The sequence below is a fragment of the Helobdella robusta genome, assembly GCF_000326865.2.
Source record: "Helobdella robusta unplaced genomic scaffold HELROscaffold_1, whole genome shotgun sequence".
NCBI classification, from domain to species: Eukaryota; Metazoa; Annelida; class Clitellata; order Rhynchobdellida; family Glossiphoniidae; genus Helobdella; species Helobdella robusta.
Window position 1 is genome coordinate 13,264,939 of NW_008703570.1, and position 22,500 is coordinate 13,287,438.

The 22,500-nt window shown below is 34.9% G+C and overlaps 6 protein-coding genes across 6 annotated transcripts in view; 4 read left to right on the forward strand and 2 right to left on the reverse strand.

Moving 5' to 3' along the window:
• HELRODRAFT_159832 (hypothetical protein) overlaps nt 1–764 on the forward strand; it is a gene marked incomplete at both ends in the record, with an annotated part of 4,198 nt that extends 3,434 nt beyond the window's left edge. The window contains one exon of the mRNA XM_009011671.1: nt 699–764. Coding sequence (XP_009009919.1) covers nt 699–764 — 66 coding nt within the window. The remainder of the gene's footprint in view (nt 1–698) is intronic.
• An 877-nt stretch (nt 765–1,641) lies between these two features.
• Nucleotides 1,642–2,314, forward strand: HELRODRAFT_159833 (hypothetical protein; the record flags this gene model as incomplete). The annotated part of the gene is made up of 2 exons (XM_009011672.1): nt 1,642–1,710; nt 2,051–2,314. 2 exons carry the CDS (start codon nt 1,642–1,644, stop codon nt 2,312–2,314), a joined length of 333 nt encoding a protein of 110 aa, XP_009009920.1.
• A 352-nt stretch (nt 2,315–2,666) lies between these two features.
• HELRODRAFT_159834 (hypothetical protein) lies at nt 2,667–4,400 on the reverse strand (the record flags this gene model as incomplete). The annotated part of the gene is made up of 4 exons (XM_009011673.1): nt 2,667–3,142; nt 3,238–3,437; nt 3,562–3,813; nt 4,282–4,400. The coding sequence occupies 4 exons, from the start codon at nt 4,398–4,400 to the stop codon at nt 2,667–2,669; spliced, it is 1,047 nt and encodes a 348-aa protein (XP_009009921.1).
• A 3,215-nt stretch (nt 4,401–7,615) lies between these two features.
• On the forward strand, nt 7,616–9,718 carry HELRODRAFT_188155 (hypothetical protein; the record flags this gene model as incomplete). Its single annotated transcript, XM_009011674.1, has 4 exons — nt 7,616–7,928; nt 8,323–8,542; nt 9,181–9,266; nt 9,615–9,718. The coding sequence occupies 4 exons, from the start codon at nt 7,616–7,618 to the stop codon at nt 9,716–9,718; spliced, it is 723 nt and encodes a 240-aa protein (XP_009009922.1).
• A 1,798-nt stretch (nt 9,719–11,516) lies between these two features.
• HELRODRAFT_62045 (hypothetical protein) lies at nt 11,517–13,441 on the reverse strand (the record flags this gene model as incomplete). Its single annotated transcript, XM_009011675.1, has 7 exons — nt 11,517–11,640; nt 11,853–11,979; nt 12,182–12,412; nt 12,612–12,884; nt 12,983–13,035; nt 13,109–13,213; nt 13,374–13,441. The coding sequence occupies 7 exons, from the start codon at nt 13,439–13,441 to the stop codon at nt 11,517–11,519; spliced, it is 981 nt and encodes a 326-aa protein (XP_009009923.1).
• An 878-nt stretch (nt 13,442–14,319) lies between these two features.
• HELRODRAFT_188157 (hypothetical protein) lies at nt 14,320–22,016 on the forward strand (the record flags this gene model as incomplete). The annotated part of the gene is made up of 8 exons (XM_009011676.1): nt 14,320–14,345; nt 14,800–16,663; nt 16,962–17,242; nt 17,644–17,994; nt 18,271–20,044; nt 20,367–20,572; nt 20,717–21,440; nt 21,646–22,016. The coding sequence occupies 8 exons, from the start codon at nt 14,320–14,322 to the stop codon at nt 21,715–21,717; spliced, it is 5,298 nt and encodes a 1,765-aa protein (XP_009009924.1). The 3' UTR covers nt 21,718–22,016.
• Between the last annotated feature and the right edge of the window lie 484 nt (nt 22,017–22,500).

Below are 22,500 nucleotides of genomic sequence, written 5' to 3' on the forward strand. Positions count from 1 at the left end.
GTATCATTATTAATCTCTTCAATGTGATTTTATTATTATTACTGTTGTTCTTATTATTATTATTACTTCATTATTATAATTATGAATAGTAGTAGCTGTAGAAGTAGCAGTAGTTGTAGTAATAGTAGTAGCAGCAGCAGCAGTAGTCGTTGAAGTAGCAGTAGTAAGCAGTAGTAGTTGTAGTAGTCGTAGCAGTAGTAGTAGTAGCAGTAGTAGTAGTAGTAGTAGTAGTAGTAGTAGTAGTAGTAGTAGTAGTAGTAGTAGTAGTAGTAGTAGTAGTAGCACACACACACATAAGCTGCTGTAATGATACGAGATATATCATATTGACTGTCAGCTAGTTATCATATCATAGTGGTAGTAGCAGTAGTAAAAGTAGTAGTAGTATTAGTAGTAATCATCATATTCTAGTGTTATACATATAATATATATATATATATATATATATATATAAATTTTACATCTGGTATCATACATACAATAATAATAATAATAATATATATATAAAAATTTTACATCTGGCATTTGTTTTTTAGGTTGAAATTTCTGCTCGCTACTCTAGTTCATTATTATTACGACAACTTGAATTCGATCTTGAATTTTAAACACACACACACACGCACGCACGCACATGAAGTTGATCTTGAATTTCACACACTCACACACACACACACACACACGTGCTGTAATGATACGAGGCATGTCACATTGACCGTCAGTTAGTTATCATATCATATGCTGATGGTGATGTTAGAAACGATTAGGACATAAACCAAAACTATGAATTCTGATAGCGCTATCATTATTATCATCATTATTATTATTATTTATTATTATTATTATTTATAATTATTATTATTTATTATTATTATTGTGGGTTAATTATTGTGGCTTGTGTGACGTTCAGCAGAAGCGTAAGTAGGACATATCTGTACATATGTTTACGATCGGTTAGATTTCAATTGGGATATTTTTTCTTACTAAATAAACAAAAACAGTTTTTTTTAATTTTAAGTTTCATTTCAATTTCTGGTTTTATTCTTTTATATGCATCTAATATATCTGCTATTCATACAATTTTGGTTTAATTGTATTTTCATAATTCATTCGTTCGTTCATTTGTTCAATCTTTCATTCATTCATTCATTCGTGTTTCGTTCATTCATCCTTAGCTTTTCACTTACTCATTCACTCACAGCAATTATTTTATCGGTATAATATTCATTTTATGTAATAACATTAATAACGATACATCGGATAAAAGAGCGAATCTTTTCAGTAGTGGAGAATAATAAAATATTTGTCAAACGTTACAGCTGCAATGTTTGAAAACAACATTACGTAGACGCACACGCATACGCACACACGCACACACATATATAAATAGGTAAACTAGAGGATAAACTAACACACTATGCGTATGTAACCATAGTAAAATAAAAATACATAAATAAAATAAATGTAAATAATGAATGAAAGCAGTTAAAATATCTGGGTATGCAAACAAATTTTGAAAAAGATGCTAAAAAACACTTTTTCAGAATGAAACTATTTTGAAAGAATTTGTTTAACTCATTTTTTACATGCCTTAATAAAACAAGTTCCAACAACAAAAACAACACAACTGCAACGATAATAACAATGACCAAAGAAACAAAATGGAAATATAGAAAAATTGAAAAAAGACTGGGATGTGGTGTCTGGATCAACGTTAGCAAATGTATTGATATATAATATGCGCATATATCTTATGCTGTTAGATTGGTGTGTGTGTGTGTGTGTGTGTGTGTGTGTGTATACATACATACGCACACGTGTATATATATATATATATATATATATATATATATATATATATATATATATATATAGGCTTTAAGACCATTTTCAATGAAATAAAATAGTTTAAAAACGTAAATAAATGCTCTATTCAAACGAAAGATCGGTTAAACTAGTGTTTATGAAAAAAAAAATGATAAAACACAGTTATTGTTTTTTGCTAAGTTTAGTGATGATGTATAATAATTATGTTAATGTAATAAATAACTAGAAACAACTGAAACAAATGAATAACGAGATTTCAAATAGCAAAAAGTTAGTTCGTGAACGGTTCAGTGGCAGTCAGATCAGATCTACAAAGAAGAAATTAGTTGATATGGGGTATTGTTGGTCAGGTACCCTAATACCATGTACACAAGGTATCAGGTATGTAGTACTCCCAATACACCTTCGAGTGCATGATAAGTTTGTACTGACACTTGTTGAATTGAAGAAGAAATACGTGTACTGTACATGTGTATGTATTCTGACGTAACAGCAGAGACAAACTTGAGCGTACGGACTGCACTTCAATAAAATTACGTTGCGTTTATCGAGTATAAATTATTTGTTACATTAATTATAGGCACGATTGCGTCTACACACAACACACACACACACACGTACACGCACACAGACACTACACACACATGTACAAATAAAAACACATCCACCCATAAACATACAGATATCTCAACCTTTCAAAACATGCACACGCACAGCATACACAATATATACAGCACACACACACACACACACGCACAATCTTTTTTGTTCGTTAAAGTATTTAAAGTATTAAAATAAATGAGCGGATATGCCGGAAAATAATAGAATACGTATCGTGCGTCCTATATGGCTGTGTCCATGGAGATCCTCGCGGGATGACTTCCGGTTGGGGGCGTGGATGACGGGGTGATATGGACAGCCGTGTTCTGACCGGCCTTTATGAGAACCCTGAGACCACGTGACTGGTCGTAGGATGTATTTTCTAGAGGTCGTCTTATAGGGTCAATTTGTCCCTGTTTGTAGCCGTCTTCGTCATCTTTTTTTCTTATTATTCGTGTCGTTGTCGTAGTTGTTGTCGTCGTCGTTATTTTCCTCTGTTGTCTAAGCTGTTCCTGGAAATTCTGGTAGGGATCGCCGTTTGTGGCCCTGAGACTGGAGAGACCAGGAATGTTCATGTCCCCTTCCCCGGCCGAGTAGGACTGGTTGGTTGACCCGGAAGCGTTCAAGTCTGTTTTGTGTCGTTTCTTCTGAACTCGTACGGGGTCAGGAACTTGGGAGTCGAAGCTGCTGTCCTGGTCAAGTTTCGAGATCCGCATACCTGGTATCAGTTGGGATGTTTGTCAATGGTCTTTGTAAAATTTTAAATAATTTAACTCTCTGGAAATAGCGACTAATAAAAACTAAACCTCCCACCTGATTGGTCTCCACTTTTGACCGGAACTCCATTGATGACCATTCTGTGCTCGCCAGGCTGTCGCCCACGACCAAAGTCAGCAGCTGGAATGTTGTTGTTCCTGTAGCTGTCAGATGACCACCTGTTCGCATCGGAGTCTTGAGGTCGCTGGTGTTGTGGCTTCAAGTCGTCTACCAAAGGTTCTTGGCTTTGAGAGGAACTGGATGAAATGACATAAGACGGAATAAAATGATTGCATTACTTTTTTAAAAAGAGTTTGCTTTTTCAATTATAAATAAGCAAAACACATCAAATTTATGGAAAATACAAATTAATCAGCGTACAGATATTTCTGCGCTCGTTCTGTCATATCTTTCTCCCATTCTCGATTTTGTTTTGAACTCCACACAGCCATATAAATTGCAGCTATGATGAAGCCTGCCAAGCCGATAGCTAGAAGGACTGGTCCCGCTATTTTCAGTCTGTTCTCTCCCAACGTAGCCAGGCCAGGCCAGTTAGCTACGATGGTAATTGTTAGCCCTATGAATACGACGCCAGCTGTTAAGATTAGAAGCAGGATTCCAACAGGGCTTAATCTGCAAGAGTTTGGTGTTTGTCGTTTAGTTAGTTGTCTGATTAGTTGTTTGTTAGTTGTTTGTTAGTTGGTTGGTTTGTTGTTTGGTAAGTTGTTTGGTTAGTTGTTTGATTAGTTGTTTGGTTAGTTGTTTGGTTAGTTGGTTGGTTTGTTGTTTGGTTAGTTGTTTGGTTAGTTGTTGATAGTCTGGGAGAAAGTTCTTTAACTCACGCATTTTCAGTTGTTAGATAATGTTACAAATTAATGAGACCATTAAAATATGTTATTATAGCTGAAATGAATAAAGAGGACGCAGGATCTTGTAAATGGCCAATACAAACATACAATAAACGCGCTAATGAGTGAGTTGGCGAAAATTTGTTTAATTTAAATCCGACTTTCAAGAACAAATATTATTCAATTTTTAACATTAGATTCCACTTTATTTTATATTTAACTAATTTTTAAACTTAAACACTCCCGGACCAACCTAGGTGGAAGTGTCCTCTTTTGATTGAATGCGAAAAACCGAGCTCTGGTGAGCGCCTCCATGCTGGCCGCCCTCTCCAGAGTTATCGTTGGAGGTCTAGTTGAATTGGAACCGTTCATTTTGAGTTGGGAGGGGTGGTCAGATCATATACATCAATATCAGAGTTAGTTGTTCACAATAGTTTCTTTCCCTTTTGCGATACCTTATGAGGTTAGGATGGCGGTTGTACACCCACAAATCGATCAGCAATGACAATTAAGAAAATGGTGGTGAAATAAAATTGATACCGATGTACGTCAGAGTGTTACTTTTGGGCTGGCTAGTGCAGGTCATGAAGTACAACAACAACTTCAACAGCTGGTAGCAAAAACAATTGAATAAATTGAGAAAAATGTTCCTCAAACTTAGTGTGTTACACCATATATCCGAATATTGTAATAAATAAATAAACCATCAATTATTCACTCCAGCATCATTTCCACTATGACTAATGCTACTACATCTCTTTTTCTACTGAATTGTATTTCTGTCATTACTATGTAGTTTTTTTTACATTGTAATTAGCGTCGAATGTTTCTATAAGATGTTACCAGATATTTTTTATTTGATTGTGTTATATGCTGATGCGATTAATTATGCTCTATACCGTCCCATTGAGAGTTTGAAAGCAACAGTGAATCTTATATAAAGTTACAATCGATCAAGTCTTATCGTTGAAACAAAGCAATTCACTATCCTCATCTCGCAGTTACTATTATGTTTAAATTTAAATATTTTACAAAACTAAAATTAATTACTAAATTATATTTATAATTATTTTTATTTTAATTAATCGTTTGTGTGAAAAAACTATCAGCGATCGAACTAAACAAAAACAAAACACCACACCTGTGTATAATTATAAAGGTGTCCCCGTGTCACGTGACTCCTACCTGTATTAGTTGGGTTTTTTAAGATATTCACCTGGCGAATGAAATAAAAATATACAAATATTTATTGTTGATTCGTTCGTTCTTTCGTTCGTTCGTTCATTCGTTCGTTCGTTCGTTCGTTCATTCATTCATTTATTCATTCATTCATCCACTCATTCATCAACTCATTCATTCATCCAATCAATCAATCAATCAATCATTCATCTATTCATTTATTTATTTATCTGTCCGTTCATTTATTTGTTTTTTATATAAAATTGATTTATTATATGATCTAATGCTGCTGTAACATCGTCAAATTCTACCCTCTTGCATTCATAAATAGCACCAACACTCGTCAAAAAATTGTTTGTATTCATTCTCCCAAATTAATCATCTGACTATCTATCATGTATCACTATATCCTCATCGACTATCATCAAATGTATCTTCATCTGTTGCTATCTCTACCGTTATCCATGATACGCGCAGTAGGTAGTGGGTAAGAAGATTCGAATTCAAATGATTATTCTTTTTGATTTTAATTTAAAACCAATTCTATATAACCATTTTGGGTTTTTTTTCAATCAAATCAATATTTTTTATGGCTTTAAAATCTGAAAATAATTCTAATGAAAGTAAAAAATTGCAGGAATGATGATATAAATGTTAGTAACCAAACAATGCAGTAATTACTCTTATTCCACGAGTTCGTATACTCGTACGCTCACACACACATACATGCGTGTACACATACATGCGTGTACACATACATGCACACACACATGCGCACATACACACAACACATCATTCCACACACACGCTATACACACACACGTACGTACACATACACGCACACACACCTACACGTACATACTTACACACGAACACACACACACATATACAGCCGAAATAGCATGTTTATATAGCGTATATATTCTAATTATATGGCGTGCATTTTCTATTTGTATAAGTTGGTAGGTAGGGAAGAGTATGATGAGAAGAAAAACTATTTACTTCAAACCAACCAGTTTGTGTGTTGTTGTCTTGTTTGGTCGTTGGGTATATTACTGCAGTTTGTAGTAGTCTGTTGTGTTGTTACTTGTATTATCATAGCTTGGTAAATATAGCTGTTATTTATATTGTCTTACTGTATTTGTATATACATATGTATATATCTCATATAGATATTTATAAAGTTATATAGTTATTTTTATTGTTATATAGACATTTTGTTGTTTATATTTATTGCTATTTTTCTTCTTATTATTCTTATTGTTATTTATATAATTAAGTTCAAGAACGAATACATGTGTGTATGTACGTTTTGGTGCATGTATGTTTATGTATGTGTTTGTGTGTGTGTGTAGGTATGTGTGTGTGCACTCAACTGTGTAACGACGTGTGTATGCTTGCACATTATTGTGTGTGTGTGTGTTTATGTGTGTATCGGTGTTTAAATTGCCTACTTATATGCCTGTCTACACACACATACACATACACACACACACACACCTCACTAGTAGAATTTGAGTAACGTAGCTACTTTTCGTGTAGAATTAAATTTTGTTCGTTTAATTAAATAGAAAAAAAAGTTTAAAATAGCCAATACCGTTATTACCATTATGTGGAAGTATATTTAACGTGTAATGTAGCGAATGATGTGAGTCGTAATATGTTTGTGCTGTCTTGAACGACGACAACAACAACACCAACAACAACACCAACAACAACACCAACAACAACATCGTATTATTCTTCTGCCCTACTCTTTCCACGTCATCATCATCGTCGTCGTTGTTGTTGTTTTCATTATGTCGTCGTCATCATCATTATAAAGGGATTAGGTAGATTAATTGACGTCATCGTCATCATCATTATTATAAGATAATTAAGTGAATTAATTGAAGTCATCGTCATAATTATAGGGTAATTAAGTAAATTAATTGACGTCGTCATCATTATTATTATAAAATAATTAATTGAATTAATTGACATCGTTGTCGGCAGTCTCTATTAGCGAAGAGAAAAATCAAATTTAATTACATCAATTGAGTCGGATTTAGATTCGGAATTTTAATTAGTTATTTATAAATACATACCATAGCTGGATATTATCAACTCATTTTTCAGTGACAGCAGTTCAAACAGCATCAAAAACCCCACATTTTCATCATTTTTATCATTATCATTATAATGTATATTATTATTTGAAGACATTTTTATTTTTTCCAGAATATTCCAGTTTATTTTTCTATTCAAAACTTTTTAGGCAAATTTGTTAAATTTGTTTGACAGACACTAATTTTGATAATACAGCAACTTGATACTGCAACCAGCAACTTGACACTGCAACCAGCAACCAGCAACCGACCAAATAATACATCTCATCATATAAATTCTCATACAGATCGGAGCTAGTAATGGCAGCAACAGCAGCAACAACAACATCACCAGCAACAACAACAATTACAAAAACAACAAAACGAGAAAAAATACCCCTCACAGACATCATCATCTCTTTCCTCTCTTTTCTCCTCCTCACGTCTCCAGCCGCCAATGCATACGGGGTAGGGGCCTCTTATAAATCATGTGACACTCTGGAACCGGAACACTATGGGGCGTCCGCCAAAGACCCCAACATCACCCCAAACCCCTACATTCTCGAAGTTATCAACGGTGCAGTGTTGAGCGAGTCAGGCAGAATCTTATACAGACCCGGTGATCTTGTTACATGTAAATTATTTTTTAATTTTTTTTAAACATTTATATCAAATTAATAAGTACTTTCAACGTTTAGAAGGCTACATATGCCACCAACCAAACACAACAAGACATATGCACACATATTTATCTACACATCAAAAACTTTCGAAACGAAAGCCTGCCGCCAGAGTGTCGCATTGCATAGGCGTTATTCCAACGAGATGACCGTCATACTTATCGCTAAATCAACGCTACAAGATTGAACCAATTAACAAATCAAATGACGGTTTCTTTTAACTTTAAAAAATATATTTACTAAGATCAATACGACCAAGAACTAACCACAACTAAGTAATTTTTCACATATTAATTAATGCGTTATAAAGTAATTTTTTATACTCAAATCCTCACTTCCATACATCAGTCAGATTGGCAGGCGAGCGATTCCGAGGTTTCATGTTCCAGGTCATGGATGAGATAAGTAGGACCCGAGGTAGATTTGTCTACGTCCCCGAAGTTGCAAAGACCATGAACTGCAAGCATGACCACGATACCATCACCCACAACAGCGCTCTAGTCAAGGAAGAACTCTACTTTTTCTGGCAAGCCCCTGATAACGAAAGGATCAGAAGGCTTTTTCTGAGGTCTGGCCGTCAAATTTTGATCCATTTATTTTTACTGGATTTTTTTTTCTATTTTATTCATTTGTTTATGAAAATTTTGTTAAATTTTTATTTGTTTGGTATTGTATTGTATCTTCAAACGTTGTAAAGTTGCTTGTTTTTCTAGTAAATTTTATTGTTATATTCATTACTTTAACGTGGATTCACCAACTAACTAATAAACTAACATTCCTTTAATTAATTAAATAATTGATTTATTAAGAGTATATACAGTTAATTGATGAAGTTAAATAAATAAATTACTATTGATAAACTCAATATTCAATTATATAACATAGATTAATCAATCAATCAACCAACCAACCAACCAACCAATCAATCAATCAATCAATCAATCAATCAATCAATCAATCAATCAATCAATCAATCAATCAATCAATCAATCAATCAATCAATCAATCAATCAATCAATCAATCAATCAATCAATCAATCACTCACTCACTCAATCACTCAATCACTCAATCAATCAATTAATCAATCAATCAATCAACCGATCAATCAACCAACCGATCAGTCAATCAATCAACCAACCAATCAATCAATCAATTAATCAATCAATCAACCAATCAATTAATCAAAAAATATTTTTGCCCCTCAGAGGTAGCGTTGTGAGATCGGAGATGATATACTGGATGGACTTTCAGATCGAATTGATCAACCATCTTTACCTCCACGAATATGAAGGTCTGATGACATTAACAATCAAAAAAAACATCTCTCATAATACGTCTTGCCCGGGTTCGATTGCAAGAAGATTTCTGCACATCACAGGCATTGTGAACGCGTTGATCCATATGTATTTATATACAGTACACACACGCTGTGTCTATTCCGGTGATGATTCCACTGAAAAATGATATAGAGTTGTAAAAAATAATTATAATTATTACATTTTATTATGGCAATACTTACTGACAGTAATATTTGATTATTATCGGCGTTTTCTCTGTAACGAGACAAACAGTTACACAACTCGTGGCAACATCAATAATTTGTATTCAAGTTTTAGCTGATAAAAACCGTTAAATGCAGTTCCGAAATTGGGGTCTTCAGCTGGAGTTGGATATTTTTCATCCAGCTCCGAAATCTTGGTTAAATTTTTCGTCAAGATTCTCGACTTGCCAACATCATTATAACTTATTACTATTATTATTATATTCATATTATAATTAAATAATTATAATAAACATTATATTTTTTGTAATAATCAAGTCTCACCTTAATTCACTCCATCATGACAGCCGTAGGCGACAGTTCAAGGGTTGACCTTTAACCTTTACGTCAATTTCAACCTGAAAAGGTCGCCATCAATTGACCAGACAAGCAAGAAAAACTAGCGTCCGTACAGATACGATAACAAGAAGAAGTGCATAAACAGCCATACACACACACCTTACATTTAAATAAGGTACCTCACATACACTCGAAAAAAACCATGCAAACATCACACACACACATGCAAATACAAACAAATATCACACACATAATATAACACATATCATACAAACACACACGTACAAATACTCACATCACATGCAAACACATGATTCTCATATACTTAACATATTCTCTGATACAAAGTAAAAAATATACACACACGATACACAAACATACAAAAACACACGTAGGTGACACACATACAAAAACACACACACATGTGACAAGCATACAAAAACACGCACACATGTGACACACATACAAAAGCACAGATATAGTCGGCATCACACACACACACACACACACACACACACACACACACACACACACACACACACACACTTGTAAATAGTCATCATTCAATCCATCATTCTACTCAGGAACAACGCTATAGATAAAATACAAATTAACATTTTTCTCTTCAATATATTTTTTCATTATTCTTATTGTCACTAAACTGTTACCATTATTGAACTATTATTTCCATAATTAGTAATAAAATGTCATAAACAATTAATTAACAGCTGGAATAGTTAATTAATATTAATAACATTATAGCATGCATAATAACAATAACAACAATAATAATAATAATTACAATTGAAAAATGCCAATCACGATCGTTATTGTATAATTACAGAGGAACAACAACATCAATATAACGACAAACAACAGAAATAATAATAAAAAATAATAATAAAATTTTCTTTCATACAAAAAATTGATTATTTAAAACAAATTATATCTGATGTAAAAAGACTGTCGCTATACACACACACACACACACACGCACACATATTAATATATAATTAATAAAATATTTAGATTACAAAAGATTCAATTTGAAAATAATCAATAACAACAACAATAACAATAAAGGTTAGAGGTCATTTCCTCTCTTGAACTTGCTCAGAATCATCGTGGACAAACACACACACACACACAATCACACACACGTAAGCATACAGCGTATATGAATAGGGCAAAATGAAAACCAGGCGTCTTATATATATATATATATATATATATATATATATATATGTGTGTGTGTGTGTGTGTGTGTTGGTAATAGACCATAACTTATAGAATATTGTAAATATATATATATATATAATATTATTTAGATGATAATCATTTGAAAGATGTTAATATAAGTAAATAATAAAACCGTAAAATCAAAATGAATTGTAAAAAAATTGATATATAAGTTAAAAGGATCAGTCCGTTATTAATGAAACGAATTACTGAATGAATAAATGATGAACGAATGAACGAATCTATCAATCAATCATCCAGTTAATCATTCCATTATAAAGTGAAAAAACTGGAGCCTCCTTATCTTTCAACAATAAAAAAAAAAAATTAACAATATAACAAGAAAAAATCATAAAAAACAATAATACAGATGGAAAAAAAATAATAAAAACAACACTGACAACAACAATTAAGAGTCGGCCAATTAGTGACCTAATCAATCACTCAATTGACCAATCAGGGTTAATTATTTGGGCTGTCGAGCGTGTCGGCCAGGAAAGATTCCATCGTTACATTCTCTTCGGCCATCTTGAAGAAGAACAAGTGCTCCACACATTTCAATCCAATGCTCCTCAAAGCCGGTAACCTGTTAATGAAAGTAAAAGTCAGGGTCAAATGAAGGTAAATGTCAGGGTCAAATAAAGGTAAAGGTCAAACTATCCAGTCTACACTTTGAAGCATCACCTCCAACTACAAACAAAACAACGCAAAAAATAATCACACCACAGACACACATACTCAAACACACAAACAAAACCGCCAGAAACCTAACTAATTCTCCCTAACCCACCCACCCACCTCAGAAGAAGCTTAGCAAATCGACCCGGTTCGTCGGGTGCCTGTTGCCTGCAGTAATCCTCCAGGGATGCGTATACCTTCTCCCTCAGACATTCAACTGGCTGTGGCGAGACCAAACCTTTGGCATCTTGATTGTGATGAAGAGGATGATGAAGATGAGGAAATAGATGAAGAAGAATGATGATGAGGAAAATGAAACAAGCAAGCAACCAACCAGCTAACTTCCTAATCAAGTCAAACAGCCAATAAACAAACCACTCAATCCAATCAACTTATCAACCAATCAGCAATCAGAAATAAGCCAACCAATAAGCAATCAACCAACCAACCAGGATTGAACAGGACAATAGCCCTCATGCAGCCGAGTTCAGTCTTATCGATGCCCATGTCCTTCATTTTGGTGACAATCTCAGCGAGTATGCGATCGAAGATGTTGGTCATTCCTACCTGGGAGGCCGACTCTCGAGTTAGTCGTAGGCCAGACACCAAGGTCAAGGCCGACGATGCTGATGATGATATTGATTGGTGGGCTATGGTTGAGATGATCAACTCATTCCAACCTGGTTAATAGAAATATAAAAACTATTATCTTATAAATCATCATGTTCAAAATTATTATCATCAGTAATTATTATTCATTTGCTGAGGTCCTTGTTAACTGCTATCCTCATTGGTGTCATCACCATCATCGTTAACTTTCACAATGGCAATACTCTCCCCATCATCATCACCAAATGGCCGCCACAACCATCAACAAACCTGTCTTAAGTAATGTAACTTGGTCATCAGGGTTCAACTCAGTGAAGTGTGGCATCCTCTTAGCCCAGTCAACCATGGCATAGACAATACGATCGGCTGCCTGACTGAAGTCATAGGGAAGACTGGTGTCGTCGCCGGGTAGTTCCAACTGCTGCTCCAGAGACATCTCTGCATCCAGGATTGCTTCAGCAGGCATATCGTTCCCGACACATGTGGTACTTTCTGCTTCTGCTTGCCCTCTCTCTCGGGCTCGCTGTCTTTCTTCTTGTACAGCTGAAGAGAGGAATGAGTAAAAATTAGAGAAATGTTGATTTGTGTTTTGATCTCTGATGATTTTCAAAATTTTTCTAGTTGATTAAGTTTGTTTTTACCTTCTCTTTTCATGCCAGTAGATAGACATTTCATGTAGCGACAGTACTGACATCTGGTGGGTTGGAAGGAAATTTTGATCAATTCAACACGAATGCAGTGAATTGAAATTATTTGAAACTGTCAACCTGTTTCTCTGTCGCTTGTCAATCAAGCAATTTTTCTCATCTCGACATGCATACTGAAGATCTTTACGCACTGTTCTTTTGAAGAATCCTTTGCATCCCTCACAACTTCACAAGAATAAATGAAATTGAAATTGTTTTTTTTTATAAAAATACTAAGTGATTGTAATTATTGAATGAAATATTGATGAAAAAAAATAATAGAAACACTGGAACTAGACTAGACTAGACTAAAGAAGCAGAATGAAACAAAAACAAATAAAATTACCTGTAGACGCCATAATGTTTTCCAGAAGCACGATCACCACAGATGGCACAAAGGTGCTTCGAGGTCATGAACTGATTATCATTATTACTAGATGATAAAATTCCTGGAGAAGCACCCATCGTTGACGAAGGTGGGGACTGCATGTTTAAAAAATTAGGCGGAGGTGAACTAACAAGAGAATTCGGTGACAGTGATGACTGGGAATGGAGTGACGGTGACTGCAATCCTCCCAACCCACTGAAACCACTTCCGTCATACATGACTGGCATGGGAGCTTGATTAGGGGGTCCGTATCCCAGATACCTGGAACTTGGGGAAGCCATTCCCATTATTCCGGCAAACGGACCGGCCATGGAATTTATGCTCAACTGCGAAATATCTGGTTTGGTCTCGCCGGAACCCCCAGATGGCAAACTGTTGGCACTATTTGATTCCTCCATCATTTAAAGTTTGAAATAATAATTCAAAATTTTTTATTAAACCAAATTAAAAAAAATTAGAACAAAGAAAGAAAAGTGATTGTCAAGTATGAAGATACTTTATGTATGTTTCATCGGTTTCATCCTGCCTGATTAACATTAAACTGTTGTTTCGTCGACTTTTCGAGACTAATTTTTGAGTATTTTTTTTAAATTTGCCTATTTATAAAATTAAACATTTATTTTAGTAATTGTACTGTTCATAGTGTAAAAAGTATAGATTCAATAGACCAGTGATGTCTGTTCGTTGTGTCACAGGAACATCCCTGAAAATTTACAATCTACATCGGACAATGATATTTTATTTGCTCTTTTTTATCGTCACCTTAGTTGTATAAATTGGCGAGATTTTCATGAATATCACCATTCGAAAATTTTCGTCCTGTAGTTAACAGTTTGCTACTTGTGAAGAGTGAGAAATTTTGTTAAAACAACTTTAATTGTTCATCGTTAAATTCGTCGTAAACATGAACTCCGAGATTTCAGAATCAGGGTTAGTGCTTGTTATGTTAAAAGTTAAATTCACTTTTAATTCGTAAATAACTGATGTTCTGAAACTTCAATTCTAAATGCATGATAGATGGCGTTTTATTTTTTCATTAATTAAATAGTGATTCTCTTTGGCTGTTTTCAATGTTCTCACCTTGTGGTCATTTCTTATTAATATAATATTGTTATTTTATTTTTTAGTGGTTTTTGTTTTATTTTTTTTTACAATATTTAAAATAATTTTGTTTTTTATCATAATCATGGTAAATATTATTTAATATAAAATTTATATTATAAATAATGCTAGTAATTATGCTATTAGAGATATATGCCAATAAATAAATATGAAATTCAACAATAACTAATACACAATAAAATAATATCTTAATAATTAGTAATTAATCACTAATATTTATAATTTAGTTATAACTATAATTATAATTATAACAATTATTCAGTGAAAATTTGAAAAATTCAAGTGTGGATGATGTCTCAACATGTAAAGCAAAAGCTGAGAATTCAACTTCAACTCTAAGTGAAGGTGCCGCAATAGTAAATGACCTACTATCGACTATGGTTAGTAAATTCGGTGAGGGGTCCAGCAATGATGTACTTATTTCTGATAGCATTGTTGACTTGGAAGGGTCATCTATAGATAGATTCACAAAACCGAATGCTACTGAACTCTACGTCATATCTGGAATCATCAACAATGATGTTGATAATGGTGAAAATATGAAGGATCTCAACTGCAACAAAATTGTTGGAGAAATTATTAGTGATGTCGTTGATGTTGTTGCTGACAACAATTTGAACAATGATGACACTAATAACAACAACAACAATCCTGATGGTTCTCCCATAGCTACTACTAATGTTTCCATTACTGCTACTACTACTGCTAGCAATAATAATAATGATAGTGTAGGCGATGGTGTTGATGAGATTATTAGGCAGGATACTCACATGATTAACAATGATGATGAAGCTGGTGATGTGGTTGTCAGTAATAATATCATCACTCATGATGATTACAACAAAGAAAATAAAGCCAATATTGATGATGCTGATGCCTGTCTTACAGTCAATCACGTCAATGTAAAAGCTGATGGTGGCAAAGTTTGTAATGATAATGATGAAGTAGTTTGTGGTAATGATGATAAATTGAATGCTGGTGGTGATGATAATGATCTGGATAATGATAATAAAGATGGTGGAGTTAAGAGAAGGAATGGTGATGTCAACATCCAGACTAAATCAAAAGATAATGATTGTGATGATGATGTCATGACCAAAGCAATTGATGATGATAATAATAAGCCAATTAATGATGATAATGATAATAAGAATGCTGGTGATTACGCTGTCATAGCCAATTATATTAATACTGATAATGAAGTGGATACTGATGGTAATAATAAATCTTACAATAATGATGATATTGGTGAAGTTGATAATACTACTACCACTGCTGCTACTACTACTACTATTACTGCTACCACTACCACTAATATTGATAATGATGGTGGCGTCGCTGGGGTAGAAGTAGCTACTAAACAGTGCATAAATTATGATAATGACAATGGTACTAAAGATGATGATGGTATTAATAATGAGAAAAGGTGTGAAAATGATGATGCTGATAATAATGATGACATCGTAGTTGAAGATCATATTTTGGTTGATGAAGTTACTGACGATAAACTCGCTGATGTAATAGTCAGTGAGAATGATGATGCTGGATGTGATGATGGAAGAAAAGATGATGAGGTTGTGGCTAAAAATGATGCTGCTCTTGAGGATGATGGTAAGATTATCACCAAAGATTATCACCAAAGATTATCACCAACTCTATCACCAAACAATGGTGATGGAGTTGGAGAGAGGCAGCCAAGAAGAATAGATTACATCACATCGGAAAATAATGATGACAGCAGTAACATCGTCGTCACAATTGCCAATGACAACCAGGCAGACGATGGCCAGAATGAATACAGCCACATAGTCGAGCAGGTTGGTGATGGTGGTGAAGTCGACGACGACGACGATGAAGATGAGTATACAGATGCAGAGGATGGCGATGACGATGGGTACGGCGGCGTTCAAGTTGACGGCTACGTAGATGATGATGACTTCGGCGGCAGGCCATCCAGGAGGCAGAGGAAGCATGGTGAGGAGGCTGCCGCCGATGGTGATGATGACGAGGAGGCTGGTGATTACGATGAGGATGACGAAGGAAACGATCGTGATGATGGGGATGAGTACGAGGGAGGGGCCGATGCCAGGATTGTTGATTCAAAAAGACTTTCTGGAGATGGAGAGGTTTGTGGTTTTGGTTTTTTTAGTTTTTTATTTACTTTTCTGTTTTTGCTTATTTTTTGCTTATATTTATTTTGTGTGACGATCATATGAAGGGGTAATGACGTCACTGACAATCACAATGATCTAAATGAATAAATTAATTTAGATCCTATTGAATAAGATAGTTATTTTATTTCAGACATTAATATTACCAGTTGATTACTGATACATGAAAAGATATACCTATGTAATGATATACTTAATACTGACAATTTTATTAGTAACACGCCAATATACTTTTTTGCTAAAATTCCGAAAGGAGGAGGAAGAAGATGAAGATGACGAAGGCGGTGCTGCTGACGTTGCAGACGTCGACGACGCTGCTGCAGCAGCTGCTGGGGGTAACGTCAGTGAAACGAAAAATAATAAGGAACCCGAGAAGAAACTGGACGATGATGAGGATAGGAAGAATCCAGCCTACATTCCACGCAAGGGTGCATTCTTCGAACATGATATGAGGCTGACTGATGACGAAGAAGGCGACATCGAACAAAGATGGGCAAGTGGCAGCGTGGGGGATGGAGATAATGCTGATGCTGGGTTTATTAATTTTTTCCGTTTTTCTTCTCTCTCTCTCTCCTCTCTCTTCCTCTATCTCTCCCTTCCTTTCTTTTCTTCCTTTCCATTTTAATAATTAATTTGTTACATTTTACAATTTAAATTCATTAGATCAGTTTTTATTATAGATTATTTAATATGTTAAACATGAATCCTTTTGTGTTCTGCAGATTTCTTTTTCATTAAAACTGTTTCATTTCAATTTCTGAAATTACTGGCTAGTATTTGTTTATTAGTTTTTATGTTTTGTAGTTGCTAATTGTTAATTACCAGTTATAGAAAAAGAAGCTGGCGACAAATTACTCCAAAAGATGCTACTGCTTTTATAAAATTAATTAAATAGAACCAATTTATTAAACAACATTCCCACTTCCCCATAACAGCCAGAAAGATTCATCTGACATCAAGACCTCCACCTCCAGTAACAAGCAACAACAGCAACAACCTGTCAAGAAATCAAGACTGGACATGCAGCCCAAGTGGCACCACGATCGCTACGACCCCTTCCAACAGGGCCCCAAATCTTCGAGGGAAATCATCAGACAGTACGGATACAATATTAGAAATGAAGTCGGCGAGAAGGACAGAGAAGGAGATGGTGATAGAGGAAGGGAGAGGGACGGAGATAGAGAGAGAGATAAGGGAAGAGAGAGGGTTAGAGATAGAGATGGCAATAGAGAGGAAAGTACTGGTGTTAAAAGTCTATCTGGTGAGAAATGGAGAAACAAAGAGGGGTATGTATTTCTTTTTTGTTGAGTTTTTCAAACCTATTTCATATTTTATTTTTATTGCTTTTAGATTCATATTAATTTAATTAATTAATTAATTTATTTAACTTTGACTTGAAAAACTTCTCAATACTATTTTTGTTTGGCTTCAGAATCAATGCTGCTTAACTTGCTATTATATGCTTAATCTAGTGTGAATAAATTATGCTAAATACCTATTAGGTCATCCTAGTTTATTCAAATTAGATATATTGAAAATCAATAATTTTAACAAATTTATAGGAAATTCAATGGACGACAACATCAACAACGACAGGAACAACAACGTCAGCAGTCTACTGATGATTCACAACAACAACCACAACAACAACAACGCTCTCAACGACAACACTTCTCAAATATTAGACAACAACCAAGACCGCAACATGTCCGAAATTACGACGACGACGACAGCAAAAACAACAACAACAAAAGTATGCGAGGACCAATTAGATCTCGCGACAACAACAACGACAACAGAAACAGATACAACAATGACTACAATAGGAATGTAAATCGCTATAATAAAAATTACAACAACAACGGTCGTAGCAACAACAACAACAATAGTTACAATAGAAGCTATAGAGATTACGTCGAGGACAACAACAGCAGCAACACTAACAACAACAACAATGACGTAAACCGAAATATTTACCCCAAAAAAAGCTATGGCAGAAGTAGGCCTCCCAGGAATCCTGATAACGATGAGGAGAGGAATCATGGTAATGATGGTTATACGAGGAGGGAGATTATAACCACAAGAGGTAACGATGACGACATCAACAATGACGTCAACAAAACCAGCAACAACAACGAAAACAACAGTAACAGAAATAACAACAATTTCAGATCTAACAACAACAGCAACAACAGAAGATACAATGCAGATGACAGATTCAACAACTACAACAACAACAACAACAGAAAATACAATGCAGATGACAGATTCAACAACAATACAAAAATTCAAAACCACAAAGAGCACATCTCTAAAAACGAGACCCAAACCGTAGAAGGGTCGAAGGAAAAAGATGATCGGGTCGTCGACGTGGATGTGACTAACTTTCCCGTCGTTAGGACCATTGAAGTTAGGAGTGATGCTAAAAGTGATCGTACTAGTGATAATAATAATAATAAGGAAAGTGCTGATAAAGTGGAAAGACAAGCTGATAGTAAGACGCAGTATAAAGAGTTTGTCAATGAAAAATATCAACAGCAGCAGCAACTACAGCAGCAACAATCGCTGCAACCAGTTTCCAAAAGAAACTATGATCACGAACAACAACAGCAACAGCATCCTAGAAATTACAGACGAACTGATGATCGCCAACATCAACAACAACATTCAAAGAATTATAGAAGGGATGTTGATGGTGATTATGAACAGAGACATCAACAACAACAACAAAGAAACTACAGAAAGAATGATGATGGTGGTTACAACCAACAACAACAACAACACCAACAAGCAAGGAGTTACAACAGAAGGCATGAGGATGATGAATACGACCAGCACCAACAACAACACCAACAACAACATCATCAGCAGAGAAATAACTACAGAAGAAATAACAATAATGATTATGAACAACAACAGCAACAACGCCCGCAACAGCATCATCACCAAGAACCACATCAACAGTTTGATGAGAATGTAGGAGGCTTTAGAAAACCTAGAGACTACCAAGATAGACAACAATATCAACAACACTACAACAGTAACAACAACAACAACAACAACCAAAGATATGTCAACAGCGGCAACAGCAACAAAAGCTATGACCGACCTCCCAGGTTTACCCCACAACAACAGTATCGTTATCAGGATGATAGCCAACAACATCAACATTATGATCACTATCAGCATCGCTATCAGCAGCAGGATTTTGTTGAGGCTAGCAAGGAAGAGCAATATAGACCACAATATAATTTGAAACAACACCAACAATTAAATTATGATCATGATGAAAATGTTTCTCAACAACCTCAACAACAACAACCGCAGACACAACAAGTTGGATCGCAGCAGCAACAACAAACTCAACAAAATGTTGTTGTGGCGTCAAAGACATCTGCTTTTAGAACTGTTGAACAACAACAACACCCTCAACAGCAGCAACAACAACAACGTGACGTCAAAATACATCAACAACAACTTTCTGACCCCAAATTATCATCACCAAATGCTAGTGTGATTATGACTACTATCACCACCCCTGGATCAACGACACCGCCAACAACTCAGAAACAACAACACCAACAACAAACAGACACAACAACAACAACAGATGCAACAACATCTACAACATTCACAGCATCATCACCTACAACAACAGCATCAATACAACACACATGATGATGCCACCAACTGCTCTAAGAAAGGTTGGGCTGGTAGTGAGTTCACGCCAAGTTGGAAACAACAGCAACAACAACAGCAACAACAGCAGCAACATGTTGAGGAGAAGCAAAACAAACAACAGAATGTTGAACAACTACAACAACAAAAAGGTTACGAGGAGGCTCATTTAAGTAAACCAAAAAGGTGATAATATGCGTGGTTGTATTTACTTACAGTTATATTATTCATAATTATAGTGATAATTTAGATACATTTTTTTATTTTTTGTTTGCCGAATTATTAATTATAACTTCATTTCTGATCTCTGATAATGTTAAAATTTTCAAGGTACTCGTCAACGAGGCAACTGCAGCCACCACAGCAGCAGCAACAACCTCAACAACATCTCCAACAGCAACCACAGCAGTTACAACAGCAGCAGCAATCTCAAGCACAGCAAATGCCACCACCACAACAACAGCAACCACAACAGCAAGCCATATACGCAAACTACCAACAACACATCCACACACCGTCACAGCAGCAACAGCAACAACAGCAGCAGTACTATGACACAGAACAATATCAGACGGCCTACATCTACAACCAACCACAGATGACCACCTACATACCTCAGTCATCATTGGTCAAAATAACTCAGCCATACATACCGGCTGCTTACTATGGATCCTACCAAACGTTCCCTCAAAATATTTCACCCTACCCACAACAGAGCACCCCGTACTCACCCCATATTCACTCACACCATCATCACCTGCCTCCAGTCTCTGTAGTCGGTGCGGTGGGGACGGGTGAAGAAGTGGCAGGGGGGATTTATTACCAACCCCCGGTTGACGTCACATCTCGAGGAGTCGCAGCCGTTTCAAGGGCGCAATATTACGACGGACAGCAGATGCAGCAGCAGCAGCAGCATCACTTGCAGCAGCAACAACACCATCAACACGTGCATCATCAACAGCCGCATCTACAGCAGCAGTCTCAGCAGCAGCAGCCTCAACAGCCGCAGCAACCGTCTAGAACTAAAGCTGCCATCCCCATCATCAACCCCCAGGTTTCATATTGTTTCATATTGTTGAGTAACCAAATTGTAAATTTTTAAACGACTTTAAAATGTTTCTTGGCGTATAAGCTATCATCATAGTATCATAAATACTTATGTATATATCAATGTATATATAAATATGTATAAGCATGTGGCAGTACAGTTAAATGCTATAAAATTACTTTTTTAGCATATTTAAATTTCCACCAACCAGGATCTGTCCAATCAGGGTAAGGACCCAAATGTCTCCGCCAATCAGAGTGAACCAATGACTGTGGATAATTGAAAGAGGAATGAAGAGAAAAGAGAGAGAGAGATGGACGGAGAAAGTGAGAGAGAAAGAGAGAGAACCAGAAGAAGAGGGACAGGGTCATCATAATTTGATGACATTACTTTATTGTCATTATTTGTAAACTGGACGATTATAAATGATGATAAAATTTAAAATTTGACCATTGTTATGCTGGACAAAGAAAATTTATTCTGTTTTGTTTCCCTTTATTTAATTATTTTTTGTTCATTGTCGGTTCTGTTAATTTTCTTTGTTCTTTAGTTGAAATTATATAAATAATTCATTTATTTTTGCATTGTCTAAAGGACAATTTTTGTATCTGTTTGTTTGTTTGTTTGTGTGTGTGTGTTTGTATTTGGTTGTTTGTATGTATGTATAGAAATAAACACGTATGTTTTGTATATTCCTGGTTTCTATGCGTGGATGTATGTTTTTAATTGTGGCAGTTTGTGTGTGTGTGTGTGTGTGTATGTCCTTGGTATTATAATTTCTTTTCTTAATTTATATTATTATTATTTTTCAATCAATTAATATAGATTTTAAATGTTTAAAATTATTGGTAAAAAATAAAAAATAACCTCGTTATATCTCTGGTCTGTATAGTGTATGGTTTTCTAAATTATACATGAAAATATATACAAATTATATATATATATATATATATATATATATATATATATATATATACAAATTATATATATATTATATAGTATGTGAAAATAAATACAAATTATATTTATATACAAATTATATATATATATATATATATATATATAT